This window comes from Aedes albopictus, chromosome 3, assembly GCF_035046485.1.
Source record: "Aedes albopictus strain Foshan chromosome 3, AalbF5, whole genome shotgun sequence".
NCBI lineage: Eukaryota > Metazoa > Arthropoda > Insecta > Diptera > Culicidae > Aedes > Aedes albopictus.
The window spans coordinates 178366586-178394038 of record NC_085138.1 but is presented as its reverse complement, the minus strand read 5'-3'; the positions used below and the strand labels follow the sequence as shown (position 1 = coordinate 178394038).

Here is a 27453-nt window from a genome sequence, read left to right as displayed (position 1 = left end):
TATCACAATTTGCGCAAATCATGAAGTTTTAATGATTGCAGCCATCTTTTGTGATCGTAATCTGTTGTTCACGATTTTTTTCATCTTGATTTGCATCATTAAAGGTTGAAAATAAACTATAGCGACTTTGAGGTACTACAGCCATAACTGGTACACTGAGCCTAGTTATTATCTCATTATACATAGGTCACCGAAAGATTTGTAGGAAATCATGGTTTGAAGCTATATGAAAAATATTACCTGGATAAATTTTCTGGAAATACTTTTTGATCTTAATTTCCCACTGAATGAACAACCCTAATGGAAAATACAATACAAATACTATTATCTTGTTTTTATTCTTCTACAAAAAGGATCACCCTTATGCAAAACAAGTGAAGCACAAAAACCATTGCGAATAATTGGGGATACGTTCGGGAGAGACAGGAAAGTCCAAAAAGTAAATTTTATTTTTTATTTTTTTTATTACTCCAGATCTTGACGTTTCATGCACTTTTATAGCATTTGGCATCAAACAAATTCTATTTCGAAATTTTCATGTATCCCTATACATGGATATTTTTCGTGTTTCAAAACAGCCAAACTTTGACCGCTTTGGGGAAACACTTAGCGAAGTCCGATTGAGTTGAAATTTTGCATGGGGCCTTGTTTTGAGGAGACGAAACTTTTGAGCACTACCCGTTTTTGGAATTCGATGGTTAAATTTTTTCCCATACATTCCATTGGCACCCTAATGTATATAAGTCTTCAAATAATTCCAAAAACCAAAGGCAATGAAACTCTGTATAACGAATAAACTACTGTTACGAGTATAGACATCAAGTTCTGCTCATCTAAGTTGTTTGGTTTGTTTTGAAATATTCCAACACAATGTTGAAATTGTTCGTAAAATTCTAACTGCGTCATAGATTTTACAGGTATACATTTAGGCTGCGGCTTATTTTTCACAAGTTGTTGAAACCTGGAATTCGTAAGCTCTTCTTGGTTCAAATGACATAAATAGAGAAATCTCTGAGTTTGAGCCAAAAATATTGAGATTTAGAGGTGGCGCAATCACCTCAAAGTTGAATTTTCGAGTAATAAAAAGATGTTTTCACTTCAAGTGCCATAACTTTCTCAATTTACAACCGATTTCAATCTATTTTTATAAATTTCTCACAAATTAAATTTCGAATAAACTTGTAGAACATTAAATTTTTCCAAAGTCATGCAAAATATGAGTATTTAATTATCTAATTTATTTTTTCCTTCTGTTCACCAAAAAAAAATTAACTTTATAGTCCAAAAACTTTTCAAACGGTTGACCAATTCCAAATTTTTAAGCTTGCTTTTATAGATATTTCTGTTGCCTATCTTTATCCCAGACAAACTACACTATTCTACTGTATTCACTACACTAACTATTGTATTCATCAAAGTAGTCATTTTTATGATACTTTACTCCAAAACTTGCCAAAACATGCCTTAAAACTTGATTTTTTCATGCAAAAGTGAAGTTTTTGACGAATATTTGCAATTTTTCACTCCAAACCAGATACTTAGCATCATATTTAGGGATATGGAACACATTGGAGGATTTTTTTCCATTTTTTTCCTCGCATTTAGAAGATGAAAATATTTTTTGATTCAGAACATTCCCAAAACTGTAGTCTGAGGCTTCTATATGATTATTTAGAATTTTTTTTTTCACTTTAAGCCCGAAACTAAGCATACAAACAATTAAAATGTTATGAAATTCAAACAACTCAACGTACATATGTACAGATGGGTAAATTATTGGTTAAATTGGGAAAAAATCCACAGCTCAGGTGAGATTTGAACTCACGACCCTTATTAAAATAATTAAAATGTTGCCAATATTCTGGTTTTTCCAATAAAACACGTGTTTTTGAACTTTTTTTTTGTATTTATCCATTTTGAAACGATTTTTTAAAGGTACAGTTTATTCACAGCATTCTTAGGCAACAAAAATATCTAAAAAAGCAAGCTAAAAAAATGGAATTGGTCAAACGGCTAAAAAGTTATAGGACTCTAAAGTTATTTTTTTTTTGTAATAAGAAGAAAAAAATTAATAAATCTTTATAAACTCATATTTTGCGTGATTTTGGAAAAAAAATGTTCTACGAGTTTATTCAAAATTCAATTTGTGAGAATTCATAAAAAAATATTGAAAATCGGTTGAAAATTGAGAAAGTTATGGCACTTGAAGTGAAAACACCTTTTTATTACTCGAAAATTCAACTTTGAAGCGATTGCGCGACCTCTAAATCTCAATATTTTTGGCTTAAACTCAGAGGTTTCTCTTTTTTGTGTCATTTGAACTCAGAAGAGCTCACGAATTCCAGGTTTCAACAACTTTTGAAAAATAAGCCGCAGCCTAGTATACATACCTCGATTTAGTGGACATCTCAATTTGTTTTATACCAAAATGAGCATGAGCATGAGCATAGATGACCGCACCATTCGTAGTTGCCACTCCGTGATTGACTAGAACAATCGAAATTGCACAAGGAACCAATGAATAGGGCTTGGGACCAGCTTACTATTCTCAATGTGCACAGTTCGAGAACTCACAAGTAATGTCAATAACGGTGCTGGCCACGTCCTTACGGTCATCGAGGAGGGAAGGGATTGTTAGTAAGGCAACCGTTGTTATAGAGACCGGAAATCCCAGTGTCTCCACGATTGTCTTGGGAAGGAATTTTTGTTAGTAGAGTAGGGTACATTGTCAGGTCTAGGAGTCACCTGTGGTTGGTGATGTGATCTGACCATGAATCAATAAACACTAACTTTCGCGCACAACCGACCACTTTTCTATAGAAAACATGTCTAATAAAAGAAATCCTGTCGCGCGTCTCCACCCCATTAGAGAGCAGAAGCTTTAAGCCCATTCCACACAGGAATGAACTGAACGCGACAAAGGGCAAACCAATGATCCAAACCATATGCATTCACAACAAGAAACAACACAAAACTAAACACTAAACACCCGCGCGTCTATTGTTTTCGTTTCCGCGCGAGACAATGCCGAACGCGATCGATTACACTAGTTTACAGCATTTTGGACTCGGTAAGTTGATGATCGTTTTTGGTGTAGAATCATGCCCTGAATTCAAAAACGCGATAGAAAAAATTACAGTCGAACGGACATTTTTTCGACTTTCCATACAAGGTTGATGATTTGAAATCGATTTTTGTTCTATTTTTAAGCAATGTCGCTCACTTCACACATCCCATTCTCCGTAATCAATGCTCCGATTGAGCTAAATTTACTGTAACTTGCCTACATATGATATGTCAAATAAACGTTGAGAAAGAATTTTTAAATTGTTTTTTTCTCATTGAAAAAAAAATACATTTCTTCATATATTTTTGGAAATTTTGCTGAAATTTAAGGAGATTGTCCCCAAAACTCGCCAATTTCTTGAATTTCATCAATCTGACGCAAAACCTATGTTCAGATGATCGAATGGTATTATATTCAGCTTTTAATTTATGGAAAAAGATTTAAAATTGGTTGAACAAAACTCAAGATATTTGAATTTTAATAAATTCCATATTTTAAAAAGTTGTAAAACTCGATATTAAGCTAAAACTCAAAAACTGTTCTTCTTTAAATTTTTTGAAGCACGGTATCGAAATCAGCGCTAAATTATGCTTCCAAAATTTTGGTCGTTGACAGAAGTTCACGACTTTCGTTTTATTTTGTAAACTAGTGTTATATTGCAGATTTACCCTCCATCCCGAACAGTTACAAAATGGAACAAACCTCCAAGTCCACACTCATGGTGACGAACTATACAAAGTCAATGAAATAATATTTGAAAAGAGGACATTATAAACATATGAATACAAACTATCACCTATGGTACCTATGGTACAGCCGTCACTACACACACTCTTCAATTTGTTTTATACCAAAATGTGCCAGAACATATAAAAACTGCATGACAACTGAGTTTTCGATAAAAGGCTCGGAGTTTTTGGCATACATTAGTATTTCTCGCTAAATAACGAATAAACCACTATCGTGCTAGCTTGTTACGATAGAAATCTTTTGCCATCAAAAATATGTATGGTTGATTCAAAGGCCAATATTTTGAGCAATGGACATATACAATAACGTTATTTGATTAAATGGCCCGAAAAATTCAAAAAGTTCAGAAATTCATTCAGGGATCCCTTTGGAAATGTATCCGAGGATTTACTCTGGAATCCCTGTTTCAAAAAAAAAATCCTTTACGAATTGTTTCAGAAATTCCTCCAGGGATCCCTTCTTTAAGGGATTATATGGTCGAGCAAAAAATCGTTTTTTTTATTCTTTTATCTCAAAGTATGGGTCCTTAAGAATGCTGTGTCAAATTTTCATAGAGATCCAAGCAGTAAAAGCAAAGATATAGCGTTTTGCGTCTCGCTCCCTTATGGGCGCGTAGTGCAAATTTGAGACTTTAAACGCGATTATCTCGTAAGTATGTTTTCCAAAAACGTCGATGCGGTGACTAAGATTGCGGAAAGAGTTCTCAACCGATTTCAACCAATTTTTTTTAGTGTTTGCTATTCATGTGTCGTGTCCATGAACGATCAACATTTTCCAAAAAAAAAATCATATCATTGTTATGTTTTTTTTTTCAATGTACCAAAAAATTTGTTCAGACATTCTTCTCAAAATGTTTCTAAAAAAATCCAAAAAAAAACAAAAATTTTCTCGCGGATGCTTTTAAATAATCTTCCATGGATTTATACGGAAATTATCTTTAAGGATTTGTTTAGAAATTCTTCTTATTCTACAAATTCTACAAAAAATTCTTTCAAAGCATCTTGCTTCTTCTTCTTGAAGCATCTTGCATGATTCACTGATTTTATTCATGAATTTGAGCAGAAATTTCTCCACGGATTCTTTCAAAAATTCCTTCAGAAACTTCTTTAGACATTTATTCCGAAATTTCCACAGAGATGCCTTTAGTAAAACTTTCGGCGATGGAATAGTTTCTAAATATTCCACAATTTTTCAGAAAATGTTTTAACAGTTCTTTCAAAAATTTGTACTGGGGTTACTTTGGAAATTCTTCCAAAGATTTCACCAGAACTTCCCACAGCAACTTCCAGATCGTTCTGCACCTGGACCGCTCATCTTGCACGCTGCCCTCTCTTGCTTACACCAGCTTTGCAAAGTTGTTGTCTGGCATTCTCACAACATACCCCTGCCTATCGTATCCGTCCAGCTTTTGCGACCTAACGGATGTTGAGTTCGCCGTAGATTGCAGCGAACTCGTGTTTAATTCTTTGCCACCACACATTGTACACCTGCAATGTATATAACAATATAGTATGTGGGGGCAAGATGGGTCAGTGCCTATTTCAAGCGTATAATAGGTTAGAAGCAAAGGGCTGTAAGTGACAAAACCCCACTTTCGAGTAAATGAGGTTTAAAGTTTTTGACCAATTTTTCATCCCATACAAAATGTATGGAGCTTCAAAATCAACCCAATTTCCTCTGATTTATTGTAATTTTTCCAATCATCCTAGAAACAATTTAAAAAAGTTCCTGAAAGCTTGAAATCTTAAGAATTTTATGATATGCTCAGCTCAAAATCGACAAAATGGTCACTTACACCCCTTTGATTCTGGGCCCCTCAATATATTTCAATAATTTTCCCAGATCAACGACGCGGATCCACAGAAAAGTGATATATTTATTTGAAAATTTGTTATCTTCCTTGTACAGAAAAAAAAAATATTTTTTCGTTATACTCCTTATGCCATAGATCCCATGTAGGCGAGGCAAGATGGATCACCGTTAGTTTTCTGCATGTTTGCACAGTTTTTGAAAATGTTTCATTTTTCATTGAAAGGCTATTCCGTGACCTTAAGAGACCTTGAGATTTAATATTTTGCAAAAAAAAACATAGATACCCAACCCATGTTTTTCATCACTGCTTTTATGTAATTTATATGTATGTGAAGCTTGGATGTATAAAGAAAAAATAGAAGATATAGTATTTTTTTGTTGGAAAAAAATCTAACTTTCGGTTACTTACTCATCTTGCCCCCATACAAATTAGCTGGAGCAAGATGGGTGTTTTGAAAAATTGTTTGACAAGAACTAGATCTCAAACCTTATGACCTTTCTATAATCTTATGTCATAGCTGACTAGTGTATCTGAAAGTTGTGGTAGAAAACATAGAAATGCGATTCATTTTTAGAAAGTTATAAGGATCCATTTCATCATGACCCCCCCCCCCCCTTAATATGTCAAATAATTTAAAAACAGCTCCAATTCAATGTTACTCTGTATAGCGGATATGACAACTGTTAAGAGTATAGCTTTGAGGCTCTAACTGCATGTTAGGCTGGATGACCTAATAATGTTAATATCTCGCGTTTAGTATCATACAGGCGTATCTACTATGATCGATTTCTCTTCGTCGATGTTCTCTTCGGATTATTCCGGAAAATACGACCAATATTCGGATTATCCCTCGGTGTATTTCATCGATTTTCTCTTTGGCTAATAACTTGGAATGCAAATCAGTTTTGGTTGTTTTTGTTGTTTAAGATGCTAGTCCTAGTCGTCCTTCTCCGAAATAAACCGAGGGATAATCCGAATATTGGTCGTATTTTCCGGAATAATCCGAAGAGAAATCGATCATTGTAGATACGCCTGTATGATACTAAACGCGAAAAATATACACCGTGAACTGGAACTAGTTCCAGCTGTCAATATGGGCGTTCTGGAAAACGTGATATCTAGTTCATGGTGTACATTTCTTATTGTTGTTATCGTTGCTATGCATAATTCCCGTTTGTTCCCGTTGCCGTGACTGGAAGTGCACGTATATCGGAACGGATTTTTTTGCGTGTAGAACTGAATTTCAGTACAGCTGGAACTCCTAGAACAAACAAAAAAGATCAAAAAATTATTACAGCTGTGAAAAAAATAGATGAAATAGAGCTCGGCCAAACGAATGTTTACCTCTATAGGAAGATAACAAACTCCTCTTTCAGAATCTTTTGATCAATTGATGATACCTTTAATTTAAATCAAATATGACCGTTGGCCAAATCTAATTGTAATACGCGGTCGAGATCGAACGGCATGTTGTTCAGTGTGTTAAATACACCTCTTCGAATCAAATCTTTACCGTAATAAGATGCTCCTAAGCTGGTTTATTTTGATTTCGGAAAAGCTCTCATTTCGCACTGCTGGAAGCAGACAAACGAGGAAGGAACTATTACGTTTCATCTGTAGTGAGAGTAAACCAGATTGATTGCACAGTTACGAAATAGTTTTGATCTGCATCGCACAGATCTGCACCGAAGCACACACGCACACTCACATTCCGAAACGGAAGAAAACAACAGCATTTCGCATGCAGAAATCCGCAGAAGCTGATAGGACGTGAACAAGGTCTCGTAGGCCCCCTAATGCACTCCAAAATCTTATCCGAGCCAGTTATGATGAAGGCAAGCGGTGCGGCGATAGACCTGCAGGCTGGATTTTGACCGTCACGCACCATTGACAACCATTCCTATACGACTTTCTCCAATCCAACACCCGAATGCAACCGCAAATTTGCGCGCTCCCAGCCGCAGCCGTGCACGTCGGCAGAAAAATCATAACAAAACGATGGTGCTCTGCTGCAGCTGCAGCTAGGTGGGTAACTCCCACATATCTTCGTGTGCGAAACGATCCACATGAATGATAAGAAAAATCATGAAGCTATCCACCACGCTAACATCACGTGATATCCAGAAACTATCAGCCCGATGTCGCACAGTTTATCCCTTGATATTTTTCATAAGAGATCGAATCATGCCATTACCATATATTTGGTTACGATAAAGGCAATTATAGAATTGAGTGTGATTTTATATTTCGAAAAAAGTGCACAAGTTCAAGGTATGAGGTCATTGCGCGAATAGTTATACTAAAATGTGTAGTATTTATCTGAGTCATTAAACCGAGTAATGTTTACGTATGTGACATTTTTATCACATCCGTTGATTGTTTCCGCGTTGGTAGCTTTCGTTTGATTTACGCTCAAATGATAGAAAATTATGAATGGAGTATTCATAAAATTAAACGGGAGGTTGTTAACCGATAGCTGATCGTTAGACGTCGATTCGGCAACTATTAGTGTCCATATAGGGTGACGGATACGATTCTCAGACGATCCAGAAACTTTTTTGGGTATAGAGTATCTTTCGTGGCTACTTCACGATGCAAAATGCTCAGCTCTCAGTTATCTACTGTTGAAGTGGTCTTAGCCCATTAAGCTGTAAAGCAGCCTTTGTCCAACGTCCAAGTTAAGACGCTAAGCCGTTTCTCGGCATAGTATGGTATAAGCACTTCCACGATTTTTGGCAATTCCAACCTTTAATAACAATAATTGAAAAATCTATCAAATAATGAGCATGAGAGCATCAGCATAGATGACCGTACAATTCGTAGTTGCTACTCTATGATTGACCAGAACAATCGAATATGTACAAAGAACCAATAAACAGAGCTTGGTAATAGCTTACGGTTCTCAATGTGAGAGAATTACAAATTTTGTTACGGCAATAACGGTGCCGGTCATGTCCTTACGGTCATGGAGGAAGGGAAGGAATGTTAGTGTGACGAATGTTGCTTACAAGAGACTGAGATCACCTCTGCTTCTCTACGACTGCCACGGGAAGGAGTTTTGTTAGAGGGGAAGGGGAAAAGCACATGATCTGGATTCACTTTAGTAAGTGATGAGATAAAACACTTGTTTGGCACAAAATGTTTTGTGAATGCAAAAAAATGAAAGATAAATATTTATTATTAACAAAAAAGTGCCGTGGGAACTGTGCCAATACTTCAAGTGACGAACCCTTCATTTTTTTGCGGTAAATAAAAATTATGGTTTAGTTTTATGTGTCATATCAAATTATTTTAATATGGAAGAAACTCACCGATAAATATCCATTCCTGTGTGCAGTAATTATGAGCTTCTAATCGACGCGAAGAGAAACCTCTTCTGTGACTCTTATTATTTCAACTTTTTGTAAAATGGAAGAATACAATTTTTAAAACTTTCACAATAAAATAATAGTATGAAACGAGCTCACCAATTTATGGATGCGTCACTGGCGAAATAAAAAAAACAGTCTTTTCTTTGCACCCAATTGAATAATAATTAAAAACAGTTTGTAGTAAGATTCGCATCGAAAAAATATGCTTGTTCATCCAGATGTTTATATTTCATAAAATTTTTGGAGGACCCAGAATATCCTAAATTTTAAATAACATTGTTTTGTATGAATCTTTAGAGTCTGTCATGACAAAAATATAATAAATTTCTACAGTCCACTCAAATATAAAAAATACGCATTAACCCAAATTCCATTGCCCCTAATGCTAAAGACAGGACTCGAAAAGTGAGACACACAAAATAATGTATAACTTTTGATTGCGAGCACAAAAATGGATGATGTTTTAACCAGGAATAGCATACTATATGTAGTTAATACCATAAAAATTACTTCAAAATCGGTTTAGCATTGTCGATACAATAAAATGTGATTTTGGAATCTTTGGACATCCATTTTAAAAGTTGTTTAGGGTATAACTTTGTTGATAGCTCATCAAAACGTATGAAGATTTAACTGTAAGTTCTACAAGTAAAGCATCAAAAAAATGGTGAAAATTTCATCATAATTGGGTCAGTACTTTTATTAACAATTCAAACAATAAATTTTTTTTATCAAAATTGGTTTTTTTTTTTTCATTTTAAAATAAGTGTGCACCACTGGCGTAGCCACGGGGGGGGGGTGGATTTAGGGTTCACCTGAAACACTTCAAAATTCCTCGAAAACGCCCCTGGAACCTTCTGAAACATGAAGTTCCCGAAGTCCTCCTGAAAACCCCTGAGACCCCATGAAATGCGCTTGAACACCCTAAAGCGTATGAAATATCCCGAAATCCCTGAAACTCTCTGAAACGCCCCAAAATATCGCTGCAACTCTTCTGCAAACTTCATTTAAAATCCCTCTGAAACTCACCTTTATAATGCCCTGGAATCCCCTGAGTCCCAGAAAACGCCTCACAGCCCTTTTGAAATGCCCCTGTAAGTCTCAAACTCCGGGGTTTCGGTCTTTACCACACCGTAAGAGCCTCTGAAATCCACTCGGAGCCCATTGTTTTAGCTGTATAAGAGTTCAACAAACAATTCTCAAGCAAACTATAGCTTTAAAAACTGTTATTCAGCTATCTCTGTTTCTTGGGCCTTTTGCTTCCCACTTAATTAAGACCCCCAGCTTTGCCCATTCGCCTCTCTCCTTTAGATCTCCGAAATACCTCCTTTCACTCTCCTTTTTTTTTTTTTTGTTTCCAACCATCAACAGTTTGGGTATTTTTTATTTATTCCACCGTCTTCAGCTGGGCTGCACAGACTGATTTAATGCTAAATCATAACAAAATGCACAACACCGCCCGTCTTCAACCAGGGGTTGCACTTACTGAACGACGACTAACATGAGACAAAGGACAACACGCGAAACAGCGACTGGAGCGGGAATCGAACCCACACTCCGAGGCTTACGAAATGGCCAGACGACTAACACAATAATCGCACGGCTACGAAGCCCTCTAACTTTAAATCATCTCATATTTTTGTGAGAATATGGGGGATTGCTTGGTGCTGATGCACGCTTTCGCGCTCAAGGTTGACTGGCATCTCGTACTTTCCAGAAGCTTTACTGTTTTCCGACCCATTTAGGAACTTTTCAACCTCATCCAATGTAGATTGTTTCGCATTCGAAAATGCTCTTTCCGCCTGACTGCATACACTATTTTGTCTGTCAGTATATTTCCTTATCCTTTTGTGTCGCACACCATTGACAGTTGCATAAAACCTCCGCATATTGCTTTGGTCTATGCATATACATGCGCTTCAACGATCACACAACTTTTCGTGATGCCTTTTCTTACTACGATGGATCCGTGGAATTTACGAAATTTCCCCGGAAACTAGTTTCCCGAATACGTACCATTTCTTCGAAAGATGTTACCCCTAATGTACCATTTCCTCTAAAAGTGTATTACAGCTGCCGTTTAACTAAACTCGATTTTTTAAATTTTTATCTGTTCTGTTATGTTTTTCGGTAACAATTGTCCCTTTTCTTCACCATTCAGTCGTTCTGCACCACTCTGGTACCACCTCTTGCTTTGCTCCAATGCACAATGGGAAAAAAATAAGTGGATGGATTCGAATGAATTTTTGACACAAACTGTAAAATTCTCTATAGTTTCAGATAAAAAGGGGGTCATTCACCGCACGATACTGGAAATAATTGTATCGGTCTCGTTTTACCCCACTCTCTCTCTTTTTCGCCTTTTTGGGAAAATCCTGGAGTGCAAAATAAATTATTTATTTGATTCGTGTTTGTGTAAAAACTTTCATAAGTCGAATGGAGCAGGTTTGGCTCACCGCACGGCCCTAAAAACTGAAATATCTTCAAATAACCCCGACATCCCCTATTTCTTTAAATTTTCACATGCATCTTCTCCCGAAGTAGAACGCAATCCATAAGAGCAGAACCAACCCTATGTCAAAATTCCGATACTTTGGAAGTTTCTACACAAATACGAGTTAAATAAGACATTTATTTTGCACGCCAGGCGGAAATAGATGACAATTGTCCTAAAAAGATGTGAGAAAGAGAGAGCGGGGTGTAACGAGCTCAATACACTGATTTCCAGCATCGTGCGGCGAATGACACCATCCTTATCTGAAACTTCAGAGACTTTTACAGTTTGTCTCAAAAATTTATTCGAATCCATCCACTCCGAGCAGAGATATTGAATTTATTCGCGTTTTATACATATTTTTTGCCACTATGCAATGGATAAACTCCCATAGCCTGTTGAAAGTCATTTCTAGCGGTGAGGGGTGCATTCTCAACCCAGGTGACAATGTTTATTGAGGCATTCAAATTGATTACGGTTTCCTGTGACAAAAATTTGTTTCGATGTGAATGTTGCTTTCATGTAATGTTTTATATTTAAATCATGCTTTCTAATGCTTTGCTCCAAAATGTGTCGCTTTTATACTTTTGTCGTGGACCGGTTATAATTTGATTTATCAGCAACTTAAATGCAAATTCAAAATAAGGAATTTGTTTTTCTTTTTATTCACAGGAGGTATATACTAATCCCAGATTTCAAAGTTCTCAAGTTCTACTTTTTCGTTACTGATATCTTCTGAGCGGCAAGAGAAGTATAATTTCAGTTTTCCTATCGTTTAGCTTAATAGTACGTCACGTAGAGATGATGATATCATTAATTCGATAGCAAAAATAATGAAAACATAACTGTGAGATGGTCGATAGTCTTCAAGCAATTATAAGTTAGAACCGAATTACACCACCTTGTAGCGCCGCATGCAGGGTTTTCACCGTTTATATCACCGTCCGCACTACATCGAGGCGCATTCGTTTTATCTCGACTGTGTTTACCCGTTAGATCGACAGTAACCAAACGGAATACATCAACTAATGTTGTTCTACGTTTTTCTTCCCCATTTAGGTGGTTGCTGTGGATCGACCAAGAAACGCACAATCGTCGGCGGCTGGGCATGGGCGTGGTGGCTGGTGACCGATGTCCAACGGCTCTCGCTGGAGGTGATGACCCTGAATCCCATGTGCGAGATGGTTGAAACCGCCCAGGGTGTCCCATTAACGGTGACAGGTGTTGCACAGTGTAAAATCATGAAGGTATTTTCACGCAGCGCAGACTTGCTCATGTGTACATATAGTACAGCTACTCTGACAAGAATGCCCATACTCATGTATAGTGCATCCCCATTCCTAGTCGTGAGCGGCGGTACTAGGCCCTGCTCCACGAGTAAAGTACTGTGAATGAATAGTTCGTAACGATGTTTTTTATATTATTTCTAATGGTTTCTAATGATTAATAATAACAAAATACCAACATTAACGATTAACTTTTTGTTTCAGCTCTTACAGTCTCTAGTTTTTAATTGCTTTGTATCATTAGGTGATACAGATAATTTCGTTCTTGATTTTTATTTTTTCCAATCTTTAACTAATGTGAAATGGATATAATCAAATCCGTCTATCGGTTGTTTCTTTCATTATTTCTGAGTGAATAACAACTTGTTTTACCACTAACTGGATTATATCTATTTCCATAAACATTATGCTATCAGTATTGTTTTTCTTAAAATATATTGATAATTACGTACTAAAAACATCAGTTTTTTTAACATATATCAATTATATAATATACACACATATGCATGTTAACAATTCAAACTATTGTCCAAGGTTCTCTTTATTTTATATCCTCGATGAGGCTCACTATCGACGAGTACCTTGGATAATGTTTCCTATACTTAAGCATGAGCGCAATATTTTTAAGTCCTTTACGTAAACAACTTACTATCATTTCTTTATTTTAGATTAAATATGACAAAGTAAGTTTGATGGCAACTTCTTCAACATTATATAGATGTGTTATAAAAAAAATGCACGGCCTTCCGCAACTGTGTCTATCTACCTTTATCTGCCGTTATCGTTGAAGATTTTTCTAGCCTAATTGGTGTTGTCACTCAGATCTGTTTTGTTTATTCCAAACATTTTGGCTTCGTACGAATATAATATGGCAGTTAGTTTCGCATACAAATATCATTCATTTCACGGTTATCATGGATGCATTTCGAAATATGGTAAATTCATTACAGCTTAAATGACAAATATGAATTCATTACTGTTTTGCAATGTTGCCCATTCTTTATTTTGTCATACCAATCATTTCATGTTCTATTTTCCATATTTCAACTCAAAATGATTAATTTTCTTAACTATAGCAGCGTAGAAAGCGTTCTGAGCGCATGTAAAGTGGAAATGCTTGTACTGTCTTCACACAATTATGAGTCACTCACAGTTATGACTCAATTCAACCTTTATTTATTGGCTAAAAGGTGTGGCAGAGTGACCCATAATTGTGTAATGACTGCGTGATTTTACATCTCTAAACATTATGCATGAATAATAACTAAAATCTTCATCCATATGCTGACATTATTTTGCAGTTATATGCGTATTCTTGTTTTGTTAATTGATTTTCATTCTTGTGTATCTCAATGGAAATTGAATTGCAAACTAGTTTAATACATTGTATTACTAAATCAAGACCAACAGTTGAAAAGGCCGCATCAACATTGCGTAAACAAACACGTTTCTGCCGACTTAGGGGGGGGGCCTTTTGAAATCCTCCCACGCATCTTACCACTATTAACAGAAAGATTGATGTTTGCGCTTTCTTTTAGTGGTGGTGAGGTGTGTGAGCGGAGCTCAGAAGGCCATAAGTCGAGCGAAACATGTTTGTTTACAAAATGTTTATGCGGCCTTTTCAATTGTTGGTCTTGAAATATGTACTCTTAAATACAGAGAGATACGCATATGAAAATGTGTTAACTGCTCTACCGCTATGCTTTGCTGTTGTTGTGCAGTCATTACTCATCCATTAGAGTTTAAATAGTTAAATTATGTTGATTTAAGCCCCATATTTTAAGTTTGCATTGTTTATTTTACTCACGTTAATTCTTATTTTCTTTATTGTAGTGCCACCGTTTAATGAATATTTTATTATTTCCACAGTTGATAATTACATGAAAAAGAAATGAAAAAGCTCACCCCCATTACCTTCCCATCCAATATCCGTCATTGTAGAGTTTCCGTTTCCGTTTTAGTTGATTGATTTAGTTTTGCAATTCAGTTTGTATAATTTTTCAGTTAAGTAAACTTTCGGTTTAATTAGTTTCCATTTTCAATTTTTGCTTTTTTTTAGAGAATGAGATAGAGGTAACATAATTCGACTTAGATCTAGCTGTGGCGTGTTCCGATGAATTTTCTCATTTTTTTTTATTTGTTCCAAAATCCATCTTCGGTTCTTATGTGCTGTGGTGTGATTTAGTCAACCGATTCGTTTTATTCGAGAGAATTAGAATATTTTTCGACTTTGTTTCAGTACTGATAGGCCGGTCACTAGTTTGTTTTCCTGTGTTTTGCTGCAAACAAAATTTAGCGCCACGAGAATGCTCACACACCCACTTTCTGAATTAGAGGCAGAAAAATCAGAAAAAAGTTCAACCAATCCAATTCTGTAGACGGCAAACGGGCCCTCCCGGACGGATAGCCGTATCTCATTCCCTTCGTTTTTTCATTTCTTTTTCTTGTAGATGATGAACGTCTATTATTTTCACCATCAGGCCGACGAGCTGCTCGGTACCGCCAGCGAACAATTCCTGGGCAAATCCGTGAAGGAGATCAAGATGACAATCCTGCAAACATTGGAAGGCCATCTGCGTGCCATCCTTGGTAAGCCTAGTAGATGTAAATTAAAACGTGAAATTTATTTTTTTTATTATCTTTATTAACGAGATTTTCAGCCCAGGGCTGGTTCATCTCGGTAAAAATAGTAATTGTTTGACGTAGTCTAGTACAGAGTGTTGATGTTACAAAGATGAGTTTACAATAATACTGTCAGATGTTTTGGGTTATTCGTAGTTGATTTTCATGTTATCCTGCTCGTTATCCGGGATCCTTGCCTTGGTCGTTGATAGATGCTGAGAAGAGGTATTCCAGGTGTCCGTTTCGTTTTCCGTTGTAGTGCCAAATGTCAGTTACCCAATTTTTTTTTTTTTTTTTTTTTTTTTTTTAATGCCGTAGTGCATGCCCCATGCCAGGGTGCACCCGACATAGTTGCGTAGGGAGCTATTAAAGAGATAGTAAAAAGGAATCAAATTAGTGCAAATAAACCTGAATCTTTAAGGAAACCGATAAGAGCAGCTTCACTTGCCTCGTCGTTTTGGAGCACATCGGTAATGCAGCCCAGTTTATAGAATCTCCTGAGGTTCTCAAAAATAGGACACTCGCAAAGGATGTGCTCTACTGTATTACGAGCGTCGCAGGTCTCGCACGTTTGGCGAAATGTTGAGTGCCCGGTAAAGTTGTGTGATACCTTTGTGTGCCCGGTACGAAGTCTTGAAAGTACAATCTGTTCCTTCCAGTTGCATCTGTCTTCCCAAACTTCCGTGTTTCCTTTGATTTTCCTTAGGAATAAGGACCGACTGGTCCTCCATTCCTCAGCCCATGCATCGTGAATGACCTGGCTGGTCCATAATTTGACGTCCGCCCCAGGAACCTTCCTGTATAGGCGACAGCTTGTCCGACCCCGATTAGCAAGTTTGTCAGCTTGTTCGTTACCGGTTATTCCTGTGTGACCCGGAATCCATGTCAATGTTATGTTTCGGTTTCTATCGTTTAAAAAGTTTTGTATAGCTTGGATCCAGGGGTGCTTTGCGTTTGGAGATTCCAGAGCCTGCAGGACACTAGCTGAATCCGTAATATGGGTTTGTCACTTGGTCTCATTATTGCCTTGAAAAGTGCAGCAGCCTCAGCAGAAAACACGGAACATTGTTTAGGTAGACTGTAGTGGGCTTCCCAGGTAGATCCAAAGACACCTACTCCTACAGCACCTGCTGCCTTGGAACCGTCGGAGTACCGGATATCAGCGTTCGAATAATATTTTCTAATTCTTTCATTGAAATGTGCACCCTTCCGAAATTTAGACTTCATGGCCATGTCGAGTACGAGTTTTCCGGCCTTCCAGCTTCGAGGCCCAACACGATGGACTCTAGCCACCGGGGGAAGCGTGGAACTGGCCACGTTATTCAGGGCGCGGTTGGCCTGCTCAGCGAGAAAGCTAACTTGCCCACCACTTTTTGCTTTTTCAAGGTAGCTAATGGCTCTGTGGCATAATGCTAGTGTAACCCTGTGTCGAAAAGGAAGAACGCCAGTTTCTACACATGCAGAGGAAGCGGGTGTGGAGGGGAGTAGCCCTGATAGTGCCCTAACAGTGTTGTTGTATGTTGGAGATAGTATGCAAACAAGATTTTCCAATTCCTTACAGGTGATTTCAATGCCGTAAAATAATTTACTATTAATAATGGCCTCGGCTACGCGACGGCGAGTCGCCCTATTGCTTCTGGTTCGTCGGTTCGCTATATTGCGGATCATACTAACTCTGTTTTTACAGGCCTCCTTGACTTTCGCAAAATGGTCACAGAAAGTCAAGTATCGATCAATGGTAATACCTAGAACTCTAATGCTTTTTTTAGTTGGAATTGGGGAGTTATTAATTTTAATTGGAGCCTTTGGTGGGGCGTGTCTTGATTTGCATACATGGAGTCTGGCACACTTTTCCGCCGAAATATCGAAACCAGTTTCCCGTGCCCATTTGGCGACAGCAGTGACCGCTGCTTGCAATTTGCGTCTAGTGCTTCTGGGGTGTGGCCCGGTGACGATCAGCAGTATATCATCAGCGTACACGAGAATAAATACCCCTTTGGGAAGAATCAAGAAAACACCGCTCATCGATACAAGAAAGAGAGTGACTGCAATCACCGACCCTTGTGGGACGCCGGTCTCCTCTGTAAATGAGTTTGATTTATGGTTTCCTATAAGAACCTGCGCAGTCCGTCCATTTAGGAAGTTTTTCACGAACGTGAGTAAGTTCCCGGTAATACCCCAGCTGACTAATTTGTTCAGTACGCCGGGTGTCCATGCCCTGTTATAGGCTTTGGCCAAATCCAATGATGCCATCTCGATATGGAGTCCTTCTTTGATAGCGTCGTCGAGTATTTGACCAAGAGATGCCATGTATGATCCGGTCCCATAGCCAGGCCGAAACGCATGTTGTCGACTATCTAATTTTCGGTGTTCTTCGAGGAAATCTATGAGCCGTCTGTTAACCATTCTTTCCATTAACTTCGCTATGCAGCTAGTTAACGCGATTGGCCGATAGTTGCTGACAATATTGGGGGAACTAGAGTTCTTGGGAATAGGTACTACGTAGCTGTGCTTCCAGAGTTCAGGGATAGTACCGGACATCCATTCTTGATTGATCATTGTGAGCAGACTAGTTCTTCCACTTAGAGGAAGGTTCTTGAGCATCGGATAGCCGATCTCATCAGGACCTGCCGATTTACCATTGGCCTTTTTTAGAGCATACTCCAATTCTCCCAAGGTGAATGGTAGATTAAAGGCTTGCCCTTTATCAGGTGGAACTGGGAATTGATGTATCGCTAATTCAGGAGATGGGTGCTGTTTAAGGAAAGCACTGGGGTATCGCTGAAACGAGGATATGCAATAAAAATATTTCGCTAGGGCTTCTGCGATGAGGTGTGGGTCTCTTGTAGTCGTTCCATCTATTTCGATAGACATTCCTTTGTGGCGTCTTTTTCCTAGCAGACTATTTATTCGACGCCATAGCTCCGACGATGATTGGTTCTCATTAATGCTGTCCAGAAAATTGGTCCACGATTTCTCTTTTGCTTCACGGAGCAACTGCCTACACGAATTGCGAGCCGCTTGGTAGTTTTTAAGGGCGAGGATCCTATCCGGATGGTCTTCTGGTAATTTTTTCTTCAATCGCTGAATATCTCGCAGACACTTTCTTCTGGCTTTTACCGCACTTCGGGTGTCCTTGTTCCACCAGTAAAGTGCACGACGCCCAGGAGTAGCACTAGTTCTTGGAATACTGTTAGATGCTGCATTGTAGATCAGATTGGTAAGATCTGAGATTGATGTCGGTGATGTTTTATCCAGTTCTTCAACGAGGGCTTCTTGAAACCCGGTCCAGTCAGCTTGATCATATAGCCAACGAGGCCGTCGGGTTGTCTCTGGACTAGTAGTATTTTCACACGTTATGCGGATCGGTACGTGATCGCTTCCTCGGAAGTCAGTGTCCACGGACCATAAAAATCGGTTTGTAATGGATGCCGGCGACTTACCGCCCGGGTTTAGGTGCCCGGGGTGCCCAGGATTGGAACATGCTGGAGTTCCTTTTGAAACAAACTGATCGTGGAATGGCAAAGTGGAAGCTTTGTTGTACTTACCGCCTGTTTTTTGTTTGGAAGATGATCCTGTTCGTTGTTTAGAAGTAGTTTGGAGTCGGCATTCCTTGGATGTGCCGGGAATGATCAAGAGAGTATGGCCATAGCGTGCCATGTGTAGAGCATCGTAGGTTGTCGCGTTGCTTGCTTCCATTTCGGTGAGAGGGTTAAAGAAGGGTTAATCTGATGTTGGTGTATTGCTTCGGTTTTTGGATGTGATGGGAATTCGGCAGTTTCTAAATGGGTTCCTTCTATTGACTGGTTTGACATCAATGTTGATTCCCGCGTTGTCCTTAGGGGAATAGGACGAATGTCCCTTTTGCGTCCCTCTTCCAACTCTGGTCGGGTGCCAAAGGTTGTCCGCCGGTTCCGGTATGGCCAGAACTTCCGCACCGGCGGGGCTCTGACTGCCCGGACAGTGTGTTGGGAATTCCGAGGTATAGGCGCAGTGTCCCTTATGCGTCTCGGTGACAACAGTTACACCAGGATGTCGGGGGTTGTCCATCAGTTCCGGTAGGGGTGTAACGTCCGCACTGATGGGGCCCCGGCTATCCATGGCCCCTGTTGTCGTCGTATTCTTCAGTGCTTCATTCAGGTCGGTTATTGGCTGCGTAGAAATGGTAACGGATTGCTCAGTCGACTCCTTTGTTGTTTTTAGCGCGACACTAGGTTGTGGTGTGAAGATGTTGGAAAAGGTATGGTCTCACGTGGTATTGGTCTTGTTGTGAAGGACTGAGCGTTATCAAGAGAGTCTTATTTCTTCTTTTTCACAGCTCCACCTTTGCCTTTGCGAACATTAGATGTCCTTTTTGACTTAGGCGAGCCAGTTGAAGATTCGCCACTGGAATTTCTATTTTCGTGTGTTCGTTTGCTGGGATTCGAGTTGTCTGTTAATTTCGAGCAGAGGCTCTGATTAGAGTCGGCGGATTTCATACTTGTGTCTGTCTCGTGTCCTGATTCGTTTGTAGTGCTGGGTTTTGTAGTCGCTGGTATTTTTCGAACTTTTAGTGGTGCTTCATTGTTGCCCATACTGGTAAACCATTCGTCAATCTGCTTTGCATTCTTAGGATTTAGATGCGAGTTCTCACGGCTGACTGTTTCGTCGGATATTTCAGATTCCGGAATCGAGAAGGCTGAGGGATTGGAGTCGGAATCAACAGCACGTAGCTTCGCTAGTTCCTTAGCTTGTGCTTCTATTATTTCGTCCTTCTTCATTAGGGCTTTTTCGAGGCGACTCACCATAGCGGAAAGCTCTGCGACTTGACGAACTAGGTCGTCAATGGTGCCATGTTTTTTCGACGTCTCCATCCGATCGTTGATAGTGTTACTCTTCAGCTTGCGTTCCATTTCCTCCATTCGTCTATCCTTCAACTTAGCATCCTCCTGCAGTTGCTTTATGATAGATCTCAGCTCAGTGTTTTCGGCATCCTTGCTGGCGTTAACTACGCCACTGTATGCGGTGCTGCTGCTGCCGGCAGCCAAACGAGCTTCGTAGATCTTACGGGCCTGTGGGTACGATATGCCTTCGTCCACGCGGATATGCTGAATATCGACTTCTCGAAGGTAAGTTGCACACCTTCGGCTAGAAACAGGATGATCCCCACTTTTGCAATGCTTGCAGAATGGATCCTCTGTGCATGCTGGTCTTTCGTTTTGCGTAGCCATCGGGGGACTCTCGCCGGGGAGGCTCGAGGAGTTGGTGGGTCGGTCCTCAGGGTGAGTTTTACTACAACGACCACAAGTTCGAAACTGCTGAGGACACCGTTTGCCCGTGTGCCCGTATTCCCAACAATGGAAACATAACATTGGGGACGGATAGTAGTTCCTTGTTCTGCATCGGCTCCATCCGAAATCAATATGGGGCGGAATAACAGTACCGGCGATTGTTAAAATGATCGTTGGAGTGTTCTCCCATGCTCCGTTCGGGATTTTCCGCTTGATTCGTCGAATTTCTTTGACACCTTGGGAAGCGAGTTGGGACTTAAGATAGTCATCTGTTAGACCAACCGAATCGATGTTTGAGACTACGCATTTACGTTGGTTCAGCTGATCGTGTTCCTTAATCTCAATGGCCGTGCCGTCGTTCAGGGTTTTCATCTTCAGCAGTCGATTAAACTGAGCTTGACTCCGTACTTTCAGTACATAGGCGATGCCCCGGTTTTCCTTATAAGCTCCTTCGATTGGTCCTCCAAGATACTTTTCCACCGATAGCCGTAGTAGAAATGGGTCTTGTGGAATAGCACCAGAGACTGCTTGCATCTTCAGAAACTGAAGAGGACCGGCAGTACCGTCACGATCCATGAAATCCGGATAGCGTGGTCCTGTGTACTCACCATTAACACGGTTTGATGGGCTTCCACTTTTTCCTACGGGGCCCCCAGGATCCCCCGGAAGAGGCGGGAAGCCGTAAGCCAGCTCCATGCTGGCTTGCCGGCGAAAGGAAAGTAAACTTCTCGGGTTGTATTTCCTACGCTGATTTATCCCTTAATGATACGAGATATCGAGAGGAACACTACTAAAACACTTTGTTTAGATTACTTGCTAACGTCACAGATACCGTTTCCTCACTTTTAGCACGTGCTTTGCCGACCTAACCTCACTCCTTTGTGGGCCCAATGCGGAACCCTAACGACCGATAATATATCGCTGACGCACGAGAGTGGTTCGATAAAACGGAGAGAACGCGAAGAGAATGCGACCGTTTACGAACGCAGTCTGCTGTCAACTCTAAAACGTGAAATATAGGTATTGGAATTAGAAGGCTACAAACGGAATACCTTAGGCGCTAGAAATATAATCTCGATGTTTTCATCGATTTGTCTGGAAAATTGGAAACGAAATATTTTGTTTTATAAAACGGAGCAAAATATAAGTAGGTCGGCTCCAGAGGTGTGTTTATCTTCGGTTCACAAGAGTTTGTTCTAGTAGAACGAGTACCCATAGACGGTAAGTGCAAGAAAGTTATTCTTGCCTAAGATGAATGTGTAGTGGGGCAACTTCAAAGAGAACTTCGAGCGCAGCCATGTGAGTTGAAGGGAATGCTCTAGACATCGCCATTAAGGACATCCTTTGGAGATGGCCTAGTTTTGATTGGATCATTCTCATTTCGCTCTTTTGCCAGCACACAAGACATCCAAAAACGACTCCCAGTCAACACACGATCGCATATGATGTTGAATAGGATCCTAAAGTGGAGACGATATGCGCACGCTTTACACGCAGTCAAATGGAAGCATGTACGCATATGGCCTCCACTTTAGCATCCTATTCAACCAGGGATGGGAACACTCACTTGCGAAGAGTTACATTCACTTGCTGTTTTCTCAGATCAGAAGCGTGCAATTAAGAAACGATGTATGGACGACTTTTGCCCTTCGGTTTTGCCTAAAAGTTTGCCGAACAAAGTATGGGTCGCACACGCATATCGCAAGCGTGAGAGAGCTGCGAAGGCAACTCTCCACGAGGTGAGTGTAAATTACACTCACCTCGCGGAGAGTCGCTTTTACAGATCTGTCACGACTTAGGTATGGGTTTGCGACCCCTACTCTATTCGACAGACTTTTAGATAAAACCACAAGCCAAAAGTCGTCCATACATTGTTTCTTGATTGCACGTTTCTGAGCTGAGAAAAGAGCAAGTGAGTGTAACTCTTCGTAAGTGAGTGTCCCCATCCCTGTATTCAACATCATATATGACTTCTTGTTGGTTGGGCTATTGGCCGAACAACAGTTGGGTAAATCCATTTGATATACTTGGGTTTTAGACCACAAGTTGCACCAAAGGTTCACTGGCATTGCCTGAAAGCCATACAAGTTTTCTTGATTCTGAACTCAATGTGAGGTGTCCAGGAAAGCTTGGAATGAAAAATAATTTCAACGTTCCTTGCCTGTTCGTTCACATCGATTTCAGAATCAAAGAGACGCAAAGGTTGAACGCCATTAACCTTCCGTAACTCGCGCGGTTGGCCACCACCGTCAGCACCACGCTAATGCTGAGTACAAAAAGCGAGTTTTTTTCAACGTGTTGTACAAAATACAACAGCGCGATCGCTCGAGGGTTAAGGTTTCGTCTTCCCGTGAAATGAATAATGGATGTTTTACTCGGATTAACCGAAAGGCCATATTGGCGACAACAGCCCTCAACAACCTGAAGGACGCTTTGCATCAGTTCGAAAAGGATACATACCAACTAACAATGTTACGGCGCCGACATAGTGCCGCTTCAAAGTGAGAGTGGAGTGCGCGTCCAAAGGATTTTCGTGGATTTGCTGTTGTTGATATTCTTTTTTGCGGCTTCGCACACGCGCACTCTCACGCGTAACTATAACGGCCCAGTCAACACATGATCGCATATGATGTTGAATAGGATGCAAAAGTGGAGGCGATATACGTACACTTTGCACGCGGTTAAATGGAAGCATGTACGCATTTGGCCTCCACTTTAGCATCCTATGCAACATCATATAAGACTTTGTGTTAGCCGGGGGCACCCTTAGGTAGTCGTCGGCAAAACCATAAGTAGGAAAACCAATATTATTGAGTTGCCCCAACAGCGTGTCTGATACAAGATTCCACAAAACCGGCGGAAAGACTCCCCCTTGGGGGCATCCGCAAGCACTCAATTTACTAATCGCTGCTTGTCGCAATGTCAAGAAGAGATGTAGTTTTTGAGCATTGGTGAATCCAATTGGAAATCATTGGAGATATACCATGACTCCGTGCGGCTTCCAATATGGCATCGAAAGGCACGTTGTCAAAAGCACCCTCGATATTTAAGAAAACATTCAAACAAGATTGCTTTTGAGTGAATGCTTTCTCAATATCGTAAACAACATTGTGTAAAAGAGTCACAGTGGACTTTCCAGATTGGTAAGCATGTTGGTTCTCATGAAGAGACACGTTGGTCAGATGAACATCATGGATGTGATGATCGACAATGCGTTCTGAGCATTTCAGAAGAAAAGAGGGCAAAACTTCTTGCTTATCCATGCGACATACGACGCTCGACCCACTTTCGGAATAAACTTTACAATAACATACACGCAGAAAAATAAATTGTAAACACAATTAAATTCTAGTTCAAATCGATCAATTTTTCAGTTTACTATAGCGACAAACTGGTTTCTAGTTTAAACTGAACTGTTCCATTGTTTGATAATACAAATATTTTCATTTGTCGAAATTTTTGACAGTTGGTTAGAACATACATAGATTTGGTAGTGTCACAGAAAATATCGGATTGTTTCAAACGATTACACTTTTGCCACTAGCAAAGCCAAAATGTGATTGTGTTGGTGACGGCAGCTTCTGCGACAGCTCGGAAATCTATTTTTAGACACACGGAAAGCGAATGGAATCGAGAAAGAACAAAAAAAAAAGACAAAAAGGCGAAACCGACCAACTTTTTGTGGATGCTGTTTTGAGTACATGTGCGTTATCCATCACGGCCAAAACTGCACTTGGAACTTCCAAGTTGGAAGTTGGAGTGATGGATTTGAAACACTTTCTTCGTTGTTGGGGTGAGAATTTTAAAGATGTGTGAGTGCTTCCGGGCCATGTATGTAGTCCCCATTTTGTTGAAAAAAATGATGTTTTAACATTATATGGAATGATGGGAATTGATTGTTTCGATCGATAAACTCCAAGTAAGAACAAAGAAATATAACTTTGGATTAAGTAAATGCTCAGTTTGAAAATCAACCATGCGTTTTTATTGTTTTAAACGAGCCTCATTTTTCTGCGTGTACCGTCAAAACTGCAAACTAGTATTCGAAAGAGTGTAATCAGTTTCGTACCTTTTAATTCCGCCCTATGTTGCTTGTCCTTTGACAGATACGCGTATTTCGACTACCACTTGTAATCTTCCTCAGTGTCAGTTATCCACTGAGAAAGTGAGATAACTGGCACTGAGGAAGATTACAAGTAGTAGTCGAAATACGCGTATCTGTCAAAGGATAAGCAACATAGGACGGAATTAAAAGGTACGGAACTGATTACACTCATTCGAAGAGGGTATTCTGCTTAGAGGGTTCAAAAAGTCGGTACAATATGCAAACTAGTAGTTTTTTCAAGACATGTTTGAAATACCGTAAAACGGAGCGACTTTGATAGTTTTCCAGCCAATTTCCTTAATATTTTTCCATGTCACAGTAATAATTTTACTTTGTTTTATTTTCTTCAAACAAGTAATGGAGTCCTAGTTATCAATTGAAATGTTTGTGGCTAGTTCAGGGATGAGTGTAGCAATGATTGCCTTGTTGACAAGGACACATGCCCGAGGCATGACACACGATTTTACCACTTTATTTTACTGAAAGTGGCAAACGTCGGGTTCACAAGGTTTCCTAGATAGAAATTCCTCTTACGAAAGTAAGGTTCTCGGACTGCAAAGATTGATCGTTGCTGTTCTTTTATGCTGAAGGTTGATCTGAGTTATACTAACCGTAGCCACTACTCAAACTAGGCAAGATTATACTCTTTACGACCACAGTACAAAAAAGAACAACAGCGATAAAACCAATTTGGTATCAAATAAAAAACGCCAGAGGCGAAAATACACAGAGTATACCGTCACCGTGTAAAACGCAGAATGCGATACCATATAGTTAAAGTTAAAGCAAAAACAACATATTTATTAGATCCCGCTAACCATTAATTCCTTGGCACGGTTACCATAAAGCCGCATTACACCATGAATTAAAGGACACCTGTGTAGTGGGCTCTCACCACTAAGGGGTCATCCATAAATGACGTAGCTTTTTGGGGGGGGGAGGGGGGTGTTTGTGATTTTGTGACGAAGTGTGACGATAGGGGGTAGGGGTTTATGATATGCTACGTAGCTTTCTACTAGGCATATTGAAAAAAAAATCATAATTAATAAACTTTTTACTTGCATTAAGTATTATCCAGTAAATAAAAAAATGCATTTTTTATTCACATTAATGTAAATAACAAATAATGGAAATAAATGCCGACTTCATTTCATAAGACATGCAGCTATCGTATGCAACAACTGTATCTGAAAAAGTGGTTTTGAAATCCTGCGTAAAGAATAATATATTGTGTTTGCAGGCAAAAATCAATTTCACTGAAATGCTACTCAAGACCAATAGTTTACTGCTTGCTATAGAGGGCACTGCACGCCACTAAGATTACAAAGAATTTTTTTCTAAGCTTTTGGCATTACGGCAAGATTCCAAGAGTTCCTTATATACAGGAGATAGCCAAAATGTTTGGGATAGGCAACTTTTTTTCTCCCACAAAAAATTCAACATGCTGTAACTTTTCATAGAGTGCATCAAAAAATCTCAAATTTTGACTGTTTGTCAATCTATTATGTGTGCATCATCGGTACAAATTTGGGCTCGATTGATTGGTTTTTCGCGAAGTTAGAACCGTTCGCGTAAAACACTATTTTTTAGACTCATTTTTGAGCTGTCATAACTCGGAAACCAGTGAACCAAATTGAATGAATTTTTTAACGTTTATCAACAATATATTGATACTCAATACGACGTTATAAAATGTAATATTTTCTCACGACGAATTAAGTTATATCGGGTTGAAATTTTTACCCATATAGAGGAAAATAAGTAAAATTAACAATACCACACAAAAATTATTAAATGTGTTTTTCCTTCAATCCAAATAGGCTCTAGTACATCTGATTAGAGATAATTTGAGAACAGAAGTGGAAAATCTTTGGATATCAACACTAAAATTTATTCACATTAATGTAAAAAAATTACATTTTTTCGAGAAAAGTCCAAAAAGTGTCAATCCATGATAACTTTTTTCAACGTTAAAAAAGTATCTATGTTTTAATAGTTTGTGAAGCATTTACATATTGTTAGTGTACGTTCAAAATTCCATTCAATTCGGTTTACTGGTTTCCGAGATATGACAGCTCAAAAATGCGTTGTCTAAAAAAAGGTGTTTTACCCGAACGGTTCTAACTTTGCGAAATATTAATCAATAAAGCCCAAATTTGTACCAATGATGCACATATAATAGGTTGACAAACAGTCAAAATTTGAGATTTTTTGATGCGCTCTATGAAAAGTTATAGCATGCTGAACTTTTTTGTGAGAGAAAAAAAAGTTGCCTATCCCAAACATTTTGGCCATCCCCTTTAGTTTCTACAGGACTTCCTTGAAGAATTCATCCAACAATTTCTTAAGGAACTCCTCTAACAATTTTGTAAGGAATTTCTCATTGTGTTCTTTATAGGTTTCCCGAAGAGGAAAAGGATACCCAGTCAACCAGTAATCGTATAAGATGTTGCATAAGATGATAAAGTGGAGGCCATATGCGTGTATGCCTCCATTTAGGCGCATGTAAAATGTACGCATATCGCCTCCACTTTAACATCTTATACAGCATCTTATACGGTGACTGGTTGACTGGGTAACATTTTCACATGAATTCCTACTGTGAATCCCAGAAAATAAACTTCTGAAAACATTTCAAAAGCATATGGAGGAATCTCAGAAGGAATCCTTCAAGG

The 27453-nt window shown here is 39.2% G+C and overlaps 1 protein-coding gene across 2 annotated transcripts in view; it reads left to right on the top strand.

Annotated features, from left to right (window-relative positions):
- The first annotated feature begins 7734 nt into the window (after positions 1–7734).
- LOC109403272 (flotillin-2) overlaps positions 7735–27453 on the top strand; it is a 37871-nt gene continuing 18152 nt past the window's right edge. Inside the window, exons 1-3 of one of the 2 annotated variants that reach the window (XM_062855407.1) lie at positions 7735–7901; positions 12555–12742; positions 15262–15370. In XM_062855407.1, coding sequence (XP_062711391.1) covers positions 7769–7901; positions 12555–12742; positions 15262–15370 — 430 coding nt within the window. In that variant the 5' untranslated portion in view covers positions 7735–7768. Of the gene's footprint in view, positions 7902–12554; positions 12743–15231; positions 15371–27453 lie in introns of both variants that reach the window. The other variant, XM_062855406.1, reaches the window with a different exon arrangement.